The 14,232-nt window shown below is 39.8% G+C and overlaps 1 protein-coding gene across 2 annotated transcripts in view; it reads left to right on the top strand.

Moving 5' to 3' along the window:
* LOC122789351 (disintegrin and metalloproteinase domain-containing protein 8-like) overlaps positions 1–14,232 on the top strand; it is a 688,349-nt gene that overhangs the window by 391,954 nt on the left and 282,163 nt on the right. For both annotated transcript variants that reach the window (XM_044056732.1, XM_044056731.1), the window contains exon 6: positions 11,574–11,763. In XM_044056732.1, coding sequence (XP_043912667.1) covers positions 11,574–11,763 — 190 coding nt within the window. The remainder of the gene's footprint in view (positions 1–11,573; positions 11,764–14,232) is intronic.

Here is a 14,232-nt window from a genome sequence, read left to right as displayed (position 1 = left end):
TTAGGAACTGTATTTAGAACACATCTAGAGCCTGTTTACTGCATTTCCTGTGTTGCACTTATTTTAAAATCGTTTTTTTCCTAAAACTTGCATTTTACCTGTCTCTGGTCTAGCACTCAAGTGTGGGGTCATTTATTGCACTGTTCTAACCTGTTGCTAATTGTGTATCTCTGCTATCTTTAAACAAAACAAACAAACAAAAAAAAAACAAATCTTGCCTTTTTCCCACTTTCTGAAATTTAAAAAAAAGTTCAGTTACAGATTTGCTGTTCTGAACTGTTTGTAAGTTTCTTGGAGGCCATTGCTTGCTTGGGCTAAAGGGAAGTCTCTGTGTTCAGCAGTGCAGTGGTAAACACTGAACAGCCTGCCCCCTGTGGGAGTGGTTACTGCCTAGAAACTGTAGTTTTATTGGCCATTTTGGGTCAATTCCAAACTCCTTGATCCCCCTCTCTTAAAACCCTCTTTTGCGCGTTTTTACGCATAGCACAGCATCGGGCAGCGCCGCTTAATCAGGTTTAAAGTATTCCTGGCTCCACAAAGTCTGCTTTTCACTTTTTCCCTTAGAACTGTTCCAAATCTCAAAGTAAGCACTCTGTTTTCCTTCTAAAACCCAGCAGTAGCTAGGATAAGTGTCTTATAAGTAAGCACTAATAAACTAAAGCACTGCACCCTCTTATACTCCCTTTAGGTACTTGGCTCCCTATTGGTCCTTTTTGATCAAGTCAGAAAGTAATTCCTTATACTATTCTGGCATGTCCAAAAGTCAGTTTCAGGTTTACTCTCCAGTCCAGCTGGTGAATATGGGAATCTTGAGGCAATGTTACAACTGCCTTATGTACACAGACCACACTCTCCTCTTCCCAACAAGCTCAAATATATGTGAGAGATGCAACTATATAGCCAAACTGGAGGCTGAGCTCTCTCAACATAGTACTGGCATGGTCAGTCTGGAGGAGAAGGTAATCACACACACCACAAATCCAGTCTCACATAGACCTATCGCAACAGCAAACCAAACACATAAACACACAAAAACATAATCGGAGGCTCTAAATAAAAATCAGCCCAAGCAACAGAGACCTCCAAAGCAGACATCCAAGCAACTGCTACCCCACAACAATACCTACGTATCACATAGTTCACAAATTCAGTGTGCCACACAGTCACAGCCCTTAAGGCTAAACAACACACCTAATACACTTGTAATAGGTGACTCTATTGCCAGACACACTGACGTCCCTCTCACCAGGCTGAACAAGGAGAAGGTCACTGTAAGCTGCCTGTCGATTGCCAGGATCCGCCACATAACACAAGCACTCAGGTCACTCCAAAGCAAGTATAAATATGACTCCGTCATTGTCCATGCTGGTGTGAATGACCTGAGATGTACCTCCCTGGATTACATGAAAAGAGACATAGAGGAGATCTCTGATCATGTGGCCCAGGCCAGTATGACCCTGACCTTGAGTAGCATCTTACCCTCACCAAGAATGATACCACAGTATAAAGACAAAATTATCAATTTCAACAATTGGCTAAAGTATTGGTGTCAAAGGGGATCCAGTGTCTGTCAGCCTGGGATGACATGCTTGATAAGCCACATTGCTTTGCTAGGGACGGCTTGCACCTGTCACTCCTGGGTTTTCGAATACTGGCCAAGGCTCTTGCCACCCCCATAGTGCCTTTTTTAGGTAAGGCTCAAAAGACAAACCCACCTCCTTAGACAACACAAGGAAAAATAAACTAAGAGTAATGCTGCTCAATGCCAGAAGTCTAAACCTCAAGATGCATGCACTCGAGGCTCTCCTCAGTATGGAGAATATCGATATCTGTGCAGTAACAGAAACCTGGTTCAAGGCTCCCGAGAGCACCCCAGCACTACCAGGCTATACCTCATACCATGCTTTTCGGCCCCAAAACTCAGACCAAACCACAAGAGGAGGGGGAGTATCCATATTCATCAAAGATACCCATACCTCCAGGCTAGTGGCACTGCACGAAGCATCTGAGACCATCCATGTGCAACTAACAGTGGGCAAAACTGCCTTCCAGTTTGTAGCCTGCTACAGACCACCCTCCCAAACTCAGGAACCCCACTCGGCTTTCCTGAAGACACTGGAGAATATGAAGGTCTCTCCAAACACCATTATATTGGGTGACTTTAACTACCCAAACATAGACTGGGAGCACTACTCAAGCCCCAACACCCTAGCCCAATGGTTCCTAGAATTTATAAACTCAAATGATATGGAACAACTGGTCACCACTCCCACAAGAGGGGAAAACATATTGGACCTTATCATCACCAACATGGGCACTCTATGTTCCATACCAGAAGTATACCCCTCATTGGTAAGATCTGACCATAAATTAATCACTATGGACATCCATATCCCGTCCCCACCCCCAGCAAAGGAAACCATGGTCAAAAACTTCTCAAAAGCAAACTTTCCACGTCTCAAAACCGAGGTGGAATCCTTCAAAGCCCCAGGGCCAGTGGAAAATATGGCCCAAACCGCAGAATCCTTTACAAATGCATTCTATGGATACCTACAGGAATGCATGGATCATGCTATCCCAAATAAAACCAAGGCACACTCTTCCAAAGGCAGGAGACCTGTCTGGCGGACCCCAGCCATAAATAAGCTGTACAACAGAAGGAAGAAGCTACTACATGATAGAGCAAATTCCCTGAAAGGGAAGGCAACTCTGATCAGTACTAGCAAGAAACTACGATCCCTCATAAAATTATCTAAGGCTAGCTTCAAAAGAAAAATTGCACAAGACGCTAAAGGTAATCACAAGGCTTTCTTTAGTTATGTCAGAAACCTGGGTGGAAACTTCCAGATATGCTCTGAGTTAGTGCAAAATGACAAAAAATACACTGAACCCACAGACATTGCCAACATCCTGGCAGACAGGTTCAGTGCAAACCCCCCCCCCCCCCAAATGAGCAAATGACTATCCCAACAGAGTGTAGCCTCCCTGACATCACAGATGCACAGGTGAGAGCTGCCCTCTCCAAAGCAAAAAACACAGCATCAGTGGGACCGGATGGTGTCCTGGGCTGCGTTTTACATGAGCTCCAAGAAGAACTGAACCCTCACTTAAAATCACTGTTCAGTCTCAGCCTTACAACAGGATATGTACCCAAAGAATGGCATACAGCAACAGTGGTCCCACTCCATAAAGGTGGTGCCACAACGGACCCCGGAAACTGTCGCCCTATAAGCCTAACTAGCCTGGTCTGCAAAGCTATGGAGCATATCATCATGGAACTCATAAACAAAGACATTGGGAACCTCCAAACACTGGATCCTACCCAATTCGGCTTTGTTAAGGGCAGATCTTGCCTCTTTAACCTGGTCAATTTCTTTGAAACAGTCACCAAGGCCATAGACAAAGGGAAGGTAGTCCACACAGCCTACCTTGACCTTGCAAAAGCCTTCGACACAATACCCCACTCAGGCATCATAAATAAGCTCACCAGCTTAAATATCAACCCTTATGTCACAAGATGGGTTGCAAACTGGCTTAGGGATAGAACCCACATGGTCAGAATTGCAGGTGCCATGTCAGACTCTAAACCAATTACAAGTGGCGTCCCACAAGGCTCAGTCCTGGGACCTCTCTTGTTCAGTATATATTTCTCTGAGGTACAGGCTAACACAGGAGGACTATGGCTGACAAAGTTTGCAGATGACTGCAAACTGGGGGCCATAATCAACTCACTGGCTGATACAAGCATCCTCCAAAAAGGTCTCACAGAGATGGATAACTGGTGCCAGAGCCATGGCCTAAAGCTAAATGCCAAAAAGTGCATAGTCATCCCCTTTGGGAAAAACAAAGTGCCCACAAATTACCACAAAGGTGATAATCCATTAAGTATGGAAGAAGTAATTAGGGATTTGGGGACCCAAATAGACTGCAATCTCTCCTTTGACAATCACATTGCCAAAGTGGTTAGAAAGGCATTCTATATAACCCACCTTATCACGCGGGGGTTCACATCTAGATCAAGAGAGGTCATTGTGCCCCTCTACTCATCACTCATCAGGCCCATAATTGAATACAATGCCCCATTTGGGATGTGCCTTACCCGACACCTGCTACAACTAGAAAGACCCCAAAAGTACCTCACCAAGAGGATCAAGAGACTCAAACAGATGCCCTACGCAGTTAGGCTAAAGAAATTCTAGCTCTACTCAGTTGCTTACCGCCTACTCAGAGGTGATCTGTGCCTGACGTATAAAGCCATGTCCAACCCAGAATTAATGGACAAGCTCCACCTCAAGAAACCCAAATCCATCAGAATTACACGCTCCAGTGACTTAAACCTCAGCACAGAAATAAATAGAACATGCTGAAGGGACAGATTTATATCCCAGAGGCTCCCCTCACTCTGGAACAAAATCCCAATCCATGTCAGACAGAGCCCCTCAAGGACCCTCTTCAAGAAGAATCTTGACGTTTGGATGGGAGATTGTAAATTTACCCCTGGGATCTCTTCTGTGTCACTGCTAAACAGAGGCACGGTAAACTAACCTTAAATGGGCTATCTTCTGTGACCTACTATACAAAGGCACAGTCAACTAATCTAAGAAGGGTGGCGAAAGCCAAACACACTCTGGCTAGGCTTGAAAATGCCCTAGGGCAGATAGCCTAGTTTCAACCTATGAACCTATGATGTCAGAGTTTATATATACATATATCATATCTCTCAACTGTCCAGATTTTTGCGTCATATTTTTGGTCTGTTCCTCATAAAATTTGCAGTTTTCTGGCAAATCATTGAGGATTGAAGTCACTAAATAAAGTTAAATAGTGACAGACATTTGAGTGCCAGACTTCATATTCTTCAGAAAAATACATTATAAAGCAAATCCTATTACTCTAACAACTTTCTAAGTTTATAGGAGCACTGTTTAAAATCTGTCCCTATTTTTGGGCCTTTCTCGCCCATTATTCCTGGTTTTGTCCAGATTTCTTTTGCTGAGACGTTGAAAGGAATGAGACATATATGAAATTAGCAGCGGATGTGAGGGGGTGCAGGGGAGTTTGCAACCCCAGCAAAAAAATTATATTATTTTCTGTTTTTTAATTTCACATTGCATGCACTGAAGTTATTGCTTGGTGCATGCGTAGTAGCATGTCAACATTTGTGTTATTGAAGTTTTGTGATCAACATTTTGGATGTCGACTTTTGGGTCTTTCAGTCAAATTCAGTAGACTTATATGCATATATATGAAATGTATATGTGTTTGTGTGTGTGTGTGTGTGTGTGTGTGTGTGTGTGTGTGTGTGTGTGTGTGTCACTTTTTATGGTCAATTTCTTATTCTTTTGGTACCCTAAGAATGCATCAAGGACATTCTCTATGAACTTTTTTCCTGGGCAACAAAAGGGAACATAGAGAAGTAGGTTAGTTACTCTTCTTTATTGTTAGAATGTGCTAGAATGCGCTCTTATGGCTACAGCAGAAGTCTGGAAAAGCATGTGTAAGAAATGCCCTACTGCACAACTATGCAATACCCTGTGTTAAGAAATCCCTAACTGCACAAGTCTGCAATGACATGCGCTATGAAATATCCTACCACACAAGTGTGCTGTAACATGCGCTAAGAAATGCCCTACTGCACAAGTCTGCAATTGCATGTGCTAAGAGATACCCTACTGCACAAGTGTAATAGCCCACACTAAGAAATACCCTACTGCACAATTCTGCATTAGCCTCTGCTAAAAAATGCTCTTCTGTCATATGGCCAAGTACTTCTGCCTTTTCTACTACATCTGTATGAATCGTGCAGACACGATCCTACTACCTGTATATCAACTCGTATATGTCACAAAGTCATACTTTACACTTGTAAACTGACTCCGATTTTTTGCGTTCTCATAGTCCTTGTGTACTAATACATATACAGTACACATAATAGTTTTTCTAGTCTTTATTCTAAGAATGTGTTTCATGTGGATCAGCCCAAATAAACAATAAATAAGTTAATATAACCTTGTATCTGCAGTCAGCGTATATTTGCTTTCTTTTTGCGATTTAAAGGTCTTACTTTTCTTTCTTCTCTCGCCAGCTGCTAGGAGCTGCTGCTGCTGCTCATATCTGCCATCTAAGATTTTGATATCATTTTTTTGAATCTCTGGTATTACATTTGCTTTGGATCTGTTCTTATAGAAGACGATGGTAACAATGTGATAGGCTCTCAAATGAGTAAGAGAACTGAGTACTTACAAAAGAAGCCAACATTTTTTTCACAACATCCTTCCCTCTGTTATCAGCAAATAGTATCAAATTATTGCTGCTTTGTGGTTGTGCCCACTGTTTGCAAGCTTTGGTGTGCCTACTGCAGAAGTCTGCAATAGCATGCACTATGAAATGCCCAGCTGCACAAGTCTGCAGTATTCTAATATTATGACATTCAAGAAACGGATTTTTTTCCATTTTGTTTCTCATTATTAATGAGCATCTGTACCATCTCTATGCCCCTCCAGCCTTGATGTCCAGACTGAGCTACTACCGAGACTGTACTACAAAATACAGTGTTATAAAGGAGCCTGCTCTTCTTTGCAATTAGACTGTCTTAGATATGCTTTCTGCTGTCTGACATTCTTACAGCCGCTGAGTCATCACATTCGTGGTCTTTTCTTGTATGTAAAGGAAAATTGCTACATAACAGCTGCATTGCTGGTAAGGCACATGGATGACCATACAATTCAGAGTGGACAGTCGAACATTATGACTTGTGTTCTTTGGCTCCAGAAAGCTAGAGTGAGGGTAAGGGTGATAATTTAAAATCTAATGGACTGCTGTCTTCTGTAAAGTTGTGGGTAGGTTTGGGGATTGCTCAGCTCATGGAAACCCTGGCAGGCACTGGACAGACTGGAAGCACATGTGCTGTGTCAGGGCAAGTGAAATTTGACAGCAGTGCATATGGGACGTGCACACACAGTTGGGCAGTACTTGATGCTTAGCATGTCAATAGAAGAGGCTTCAGTCCAGTAGCTATTAGCACAATTTTACTTAATTTATCCAATCTGCAGACTTTTCTCCTCACTTGCCAGATTCTTTCAAGAGTGCCTATTAAGCTGTTTCGGCATGAACATGCAACATATCTAATAGTGATATACGCCAAGCGTACCTCTCAACTCTCCAGATTTGCATAGTGTGTCCAGATTTTTGCCTCTTATACTTGTGGTTTTCTGGCACATCTTAGAGGATTAAAGTCACTAAATGATGACAGACATTTGAGCTTCAGACTTGATATCTTTCAGAAAATAAATGTTAATGTGAAAACTTTTATTCTATCAACTTTATAAGTTTGTAAGAACAATGTCCTTATCTTTGGTTTTTCCAGAATTCTTGCACTAAGAGGTTGACACATATGATCTTGAGATACTTTACTTGAGCAATGGGGTTGAGCTGGAGATGAAAGGATTCAGAGATCTCTACACCAGAGGTCACTTTTGGCTTATATGGTCTTAGAATTCAGGGCAGTGAAAAAATATTTGTGGTTTTAGCCCAGATAGCCAGTTCATTTCAGTACAGCCAGGCACATTTTATTTTTATTTATTTTATTTACCAGGGTAGTGTACTGATCAAACGTGACCATTTGTAGACACAGCCTGGGTAAATAAATCATACTGAGTATAAAATTAGAACAAATAACATGGACAGAATAAGTCAGAGTGAATATTATTATTATTATTATAATTATTATTACAAGCAAGCAATACAGACAGAAGCAGTCAAGGTGAATATTTCCAATAGAATAGCTTAAGCATGTAAGCAGTAACAACTGCTATGTCAAGACAATGCTGCAGTGGAGAGCGGAGGTAGAGGGTATAGAGTAGGAGAAGGTGAGGTCGGAGATTAGGTGATGATGTCCATTTGGACAGCATGAGCATTGGCCTTGCTACAGCAGGTTAGTTTTTTTACTTGCATTTTGAAGGAGAGATAGGAGTATATAGGGAAGGATTGCCACAGTCTTGGGGCTAAAGATGAGAAGGCATGTTTGGCATGATGACATCTAGTCTAGCCAAATCATGAGGTGACAATTTCTGCACTGGTATTGTTAAAGACTAGGATGTCAAGTTGTTTTGCGGATTTGGTGAGTTTTTGATGTGTTTCAAATAGCATAGATTCACATTCTTATTGCTGGCTTTGGGTTTGATCATAAGTCTGCTAATACAGTGGCTACTCTGCCAGCAGCTAATGTGTGAACTCACAGATGTGAGGGCCTCCTATGGTTTTCACTGTGAGTGTCCACATTCCTGAACAAACTCCATGAAGGCTGCCACATGCATGCAGATTGGCAAGCCCAAACATGCATCCTCAGCCCCTACACTGCGTGTCATGCATCTCTCTGCACAGTATTTTCTGGAACTGCAGCAAGCCAGATTGCCTTCCTACCCCAGGATTTGTGCATAGACATCAGCTGGTCACCCCTCACCTTAGCTCATTGGCTTTTCCATCTCCTAGGTTACTAACTGGTTTTGAGTCATATCAGTCAGAGCCAGGAATTTATCCCTCTCTGTCATATCGCGTACTAGATATTTGTCAATTTCCTTGCTTGGAAAAGAAGATTTTCTGAATCACCAAAACCAATGAAAGTGTTACATTTGCAGGTTCTCTATGTTCATTATGTCCAGATAGTTTATCAGTGACTGGCACAGAAATATATAAGGTAAGAGGCTGCAGACAACTGTTTACAACTACAACTTCATTCTTTGAGGTTACTGTTTGAATAGTCTCAGCTTTAGGGTTTCCTGATGTGCCATGAACCCGTTTACTGATACTAAAAAGAAAACATATTTGGGTAGACAGCTAAGATGAGGAGTAGACGTATTATGAGCCTGTGATATGCTCTTCCTTTATGTGAGCTGATGAAAAGACCACATCAGATTTGTATAGGTGGTTCCTAGGAACCTGTTCAACCTGTTCTTTGAAAAAAAAAAACAGTCTACAGATACTGATAAGAAGACCACATCAGTGTATTAGAGGTGCCTTCTGAGAACTTATCCTTTGAAAGGAAAAAAAACTCCAGTCCACCTAATCAAGGAAATGAAGGGAATCCTTAAGTGTGGGAACAAAAAAAAAAAAGCACGCTTCTCTGAAAGGAGACATTTTTACTATGTAAGATCAAAACAGCAAAATCGTTGAGTAAATCTCCCTCTTCTGTCTCTTTCAAGAGCATAAGAGCTACAATGTTCCACACCCTGATACACAGGCCACAGCCCATGCATAACAAACATATGATACGGAGCACCTAAGGATTATCCTGCGTTATTCATCACCCTAAAAGTAGATCCTGGAATGGGGGATGTTATAGAAGGCCCACAAAAGTGGTATGCTGGTGAGAACCCTACCATCAGACAGAGAGGCTATGGTTTTAAAGAAGTATGGTAAAATTAAAAAAGAGTGCTGTGCCTTAGCTCACACAAACTGTTATATGAGAGCAACTTTAGATTACTTCCAAGAGGAAAATGATAAGCTACCTGAATTTGGTGCAGAAGAAAATCTTACCAGATTGATAAGATTACAAGCTGTTTGGGTGACCATGTATCTAATTGCATCTATGATGCAATAGATTTATCCCTTAGAGCAGCTGCTTTAGGAATTACTATGAGGAGGAGATGTGCTAGGCTGAAGTACCAGCCCTACCCTGGTGAAATTATAATGACCCTTCTGTGTTTCCATTTGAATTCTGAAACTTCTGTCAAACAAAAGTAATCAAGAGTTTAAGGAACTGACTGGGCTCATATGTTTTATGACTGTATAAAATTGAAAGAATACTGGAAGTCAATTAATGAATTTTTGCAGGCTCTTTTTACAGATAATTTCATTATTTCTAAATCTCTTATATTATTCAACACACCTGTACCTCAAAGTGTTAAAAAGGTTAAGCTTCCCTTGTTATGGTCTATTCTAGCAGTGGCTAGGAAAATAATAACTAGAAATTGGATTTCAGATACACCTCCTTCGTTCAATGAATTTAAAAATGTTATGAATATAGTGTGCCATATGGAAATAAACACAATTAGGACAAGAACAAATAGAAAAACATCTTATTATATTGTATGGATAATTTACAAAATTTGTTAAAAAAATTGTAATTTCAATAGCATGGTATTTTAGTTTAATTAATTGATCTGATTGTAGTGGATGTCTTTGTAAATACTTTAGTTGTTTTGTTGAATATTATAATAATACCTATTTTAATTACTTGTATAAAATTGTTATGATATTTCTCTTATATGTTAAAACAATAAACCTGTTTTGAAAAAAAAAAAAAAAAGAGTTTAAGGAACTGGAGGAAAAAAATCTAACTCTGCTATGAAAGCAATTTTTCAGACACCTACATGCTGAAAGGAAATTGTTTTATAAAACCCATTAAAGGATGAAAAAGAGAAACAAAATACAAGGCTTTTCTTCATTATTACTGTATTCAGCACAAAATAAATGAGAATGAAAGATACATTCCAAGTCCACTTCTGTCTTACCCACCTCCTTACCCTTCAGACTTTACATCAAGAAACCCCAAATGTTACCTTTCCTAAGACTGGGAGGGTGGCCGAATGGTTAAGGTGTTTGCCTTACAAACACAAGGTGCAGGGTTTGAGCCTCACAAGGGATAATTGGCTAGGCTTAAAATGGCTCACAAGGGCAGTTAGCTTAGTACTAATCTATGAACCTATGAAAAAAATACAATTTAGGGTACCTGAGAATGTGGTATAGAGATTGATTTCTAAAGACAGAGCAGTGTAACTTAGCAGCGTCTCAAATGTGGATCATTACAGTCCTCAAGAAACCCTGTTTTATGATTGGGATTAAGTTTAGAATTTACTGCATACAAGAGCAATAGAGCCAGTCCCATTGTCTTAAGAGTGGACAGTAGAGCCAATCCCATTGTCTTAAGAGTGGACAATGAGGATGGGGATTTTTGTGATCCCAAAGAAGGAAGGGTGTTTTAGACCATCTTTAGATTCCAAAGCCCTTAAACACTTTTGTTTCAAAATTCAGAAGTTGAACATGCTCTGTCTCCTTTTTGTTACATATGATTCAGTAGAACACATGCATGGTTATGGTAAAGGCTGGATGCTTATCCTCCTATCCCTGTTTTTCATTCTTAAACAAAATTAAACAGTTTGCAAGAAGAAACTCATAATTTTCTATTCATGTTCTTGCCCTTTTGGACTGGTTACTGCAATAAACATTCACAGAGGTGTATGGTTTATACCTTATCCCATATAAGTTCAAATGATATTTGTATTTTCCTTTCCTAGATGAAGTCCTGTCTGTGTACAGTTTCTTCTAGACGATTAGGAAGTAACTATGCACATATATAGAACTGAAATATGCAAAAAAGTAAGATCTGATTTAAGCACATATTGAACTGTGATATGTTTTGCAACATTATTTTTTCATATTGAATTATTTAAATTCATCTGTGCAACTGTTTGCAACATATTTTTTTTGCTTTCCTTTTTCTCAGTTTTTATATGTGAAGGGAAGGTTTTCAGGTCCTTGTTAATTTTCTTTCTCATTTTTTTGTTTCTCTCCAGGGGATCTGTTTACTTTGATGAGAAGACCTATTTAATTGAACCCTTAGAAGGGACAGATGAAGGGGAGCATGCAATCTATAGACAAGAGCACCTTCGGATGAAACGAGGGACCTGTGGGAATAGCAATAATACGATTTATGACAAAGGACCAAGGCTACCAGAGGCTGTTTACAGGCCCCCCTTAGAAATGGTATGAACAATATAATATATTTTATAAAAGGAAGAAAAGATTTAATATTCTATTACTTCTTTAAAATATGCCAATATTTTTCTTTTTTTCTTTGGTGTCATGACTTTTCAAAATGTTCATCCATTCAAGGGGATGGGAAGGAAGTAAATAAAACTATTAGGTGGTTCAGGAAAACATTTTTCAAGGAAAAAAAAAAGAGTAGCGATAGTAGTAATTTCAGATTTTCTTTCCAGAGCTGGTTAGCTAGAAGACCCTGGTAGAAACGAAGAATTCCCTAGAAAACCTGTACTACATTTTATACTGTTGTACTTGTTTGCTTCCATAAGATTTCCTATATTATTACTTCCTATATTATTCTTGCTGTACAAAGAATATTGTAGAATGTTCTGCAGGGACTTGATTTTTATTGGTTAGGACTTGTACCTTCTCCTCCTCCTCCTTGTGGAATTAGTAATCTGTATAGTCACTGATAAAGTTGAAACACAATTTAATTATTTTATTTATTTCCTTATTTACATTTTTAACGCGGACAAGCCACCTGGGCCAGTATCCTTTTTCCTAGTGGAAGCACACGAAGAGTCTCATCTTTCTTTCATCTCCATGTAACTTTTGCATTTACTCTTTTTATCATTTTATTTTTCATGAAAATGTCTCCAGAGATTATAGAGATCAGTTTCCTCAGGGTGATTTGTTCCATTTCACCTACATGTTATTAAGTGAAAATATTCCACTAATTCCCAGGTCTGTGTTATTTAGGCAAATTATTCTGTACTGGTCATGTCCATATAAATAATTAGGAGATGTATAGATTTATTTTTTTCAAATCTTAAATGACTAAGAAACATAGTATTTACTTTCTGTGTGTGTCTGTCTGTCTCTCTCTCTCTCTCTCTCACTGTCTGTTTCTGTCTTTTGTTTGTTAGCAGACACCTATGAACATGTCCACAGCTATTTACAACCTGCATTCCTGGACATATACCATCTTGACTTGCCCTTGTGTTTACCTTCTTATGCAAGCTAATGCTGAAAGCCAGGGAAGAAACTGAATAGTACTGTGGCTAATGTTCTGTATGTGACCTAGCCAGTATTGTTCAGAGAGACAGGATGAGTTTATTGCATTGCAAAGTTATGCATTTAAATGTTAATCCCAGAATTGTATTTATTTTGCTTGTCATTCTGTTTATGCAGGGTCTGTCTTAGCTTATTGAAAGCTGATAAGAGCAAATGTTCTTTGATCGACCCCAAAACATCGAACAACCAAAATAGCGAAGACACGGAACAGCGATTTTTTTCCCAGGGGAAAAAACGCAGTTCCACAAAAAAAAAATGAAAAAAATCCCCAATGTGAAGGGCTGTGCCCCCCACACACCCCTGCTAAAATATACCAACTCAGAGATTGCACCACAGTGGAGGCCCAAAAATGGCCCAGCGATTTTTTTTTTCCCTGGGGGAAAAAATTGCTGTTCCGTGCCTTTGCTATTTAGTTTGTTCGACATTTAGGGGTCGATCAAAGAGCAGTCGCTCTTATCAGCTTTTGTAAGCTGATATAGACCTGTTTATGCATGCCGTATGTTTTTGCTCACTCATATCGACTGAGTCTGAGTTATTCTTTGGAGTTCATGATGTGCACACTGTGCAATAAATAGTAGTTGCATGTGTTTTTGTGGGCTTGATATAAAGATTGTCAGTGAATCACAAGCATTGACAAACATGACAAATGTAGTGGAAGATGAGTTGCTTTATGATGCAAGGACATGTGTTACTGGGTTCAGCTAATATCCTGATGCTGGAGGTATGAGAGGGATGGGAGAGCAATGATCATAGTTTTACATGCTTGTCAATCATGGGCTGAAGGTATAGTAGTAGGATTTCTATGGCTAAACCCCAGTGAAGAATCTGGCATACTAGTGGGAACACTTAATTTGTAAGGGGATTGGACTACCTAAGGAGCAGTCTCATATGTGTTAGCAAGTGATATTTGGACATGCCAACCACATTACTTGTCTTTTCATAAGTGATAGCCAACCACCCTGAGTACATTATCTGCCTGATGTGCAGTACATCCATATGTATGGCAGAGTATATGTAAATGCCAAATTCCTCAGGTTTTCACAGAATTCAGCAGTATCGCTCACAAGTGAGAAAGCGAGCAGTTTGATGTATAGTAGAGACTAGGAATGAGGGGGTGGGAGGTTTACAATGGAAGGCAAGCACAGGAATGTAACTATGAGCATGTATGTGTTCCTTTGTTCCTATAAAGTACATTACTTTGGAAAATGTCAGAAGAAAATTTGTTGTATTAAAACAGGCCATCATTTTTGCGTCTATATTAAAACATTGAAGTTTCAAAACTAAGAATGTTCTAATATCGACCCCTATTCAGCGAAAGCTGGAAATATTGAAGCTACAGAAAACCAAATTTTTTCCTAGGTAAAGAATTCGGTTGTCTGTTTCTGTTGCTTTGGTATT

The sequence above is a fragment of the Protopterus annectens genome, chromosome 14.part0 (genome assembly GCF_019279795.1).
Source record: "Protopterus annectens isolate FY-2018-M chromosome 14.part0, PAN1.0, whole genome shotgun sequence".
Taxonomy (NCBI): domain Eukaryota; kingdom Metazoa; phylum Chordata; order Ceratodontiformes; family Protopteridae; genus Protopterus; species Protopterus annectens.
The sequence above is the reverse complement of the archived record's forward strand: the minus strand, read 5'-3'. Positions and strand labels throughout refer to the sequence as shown.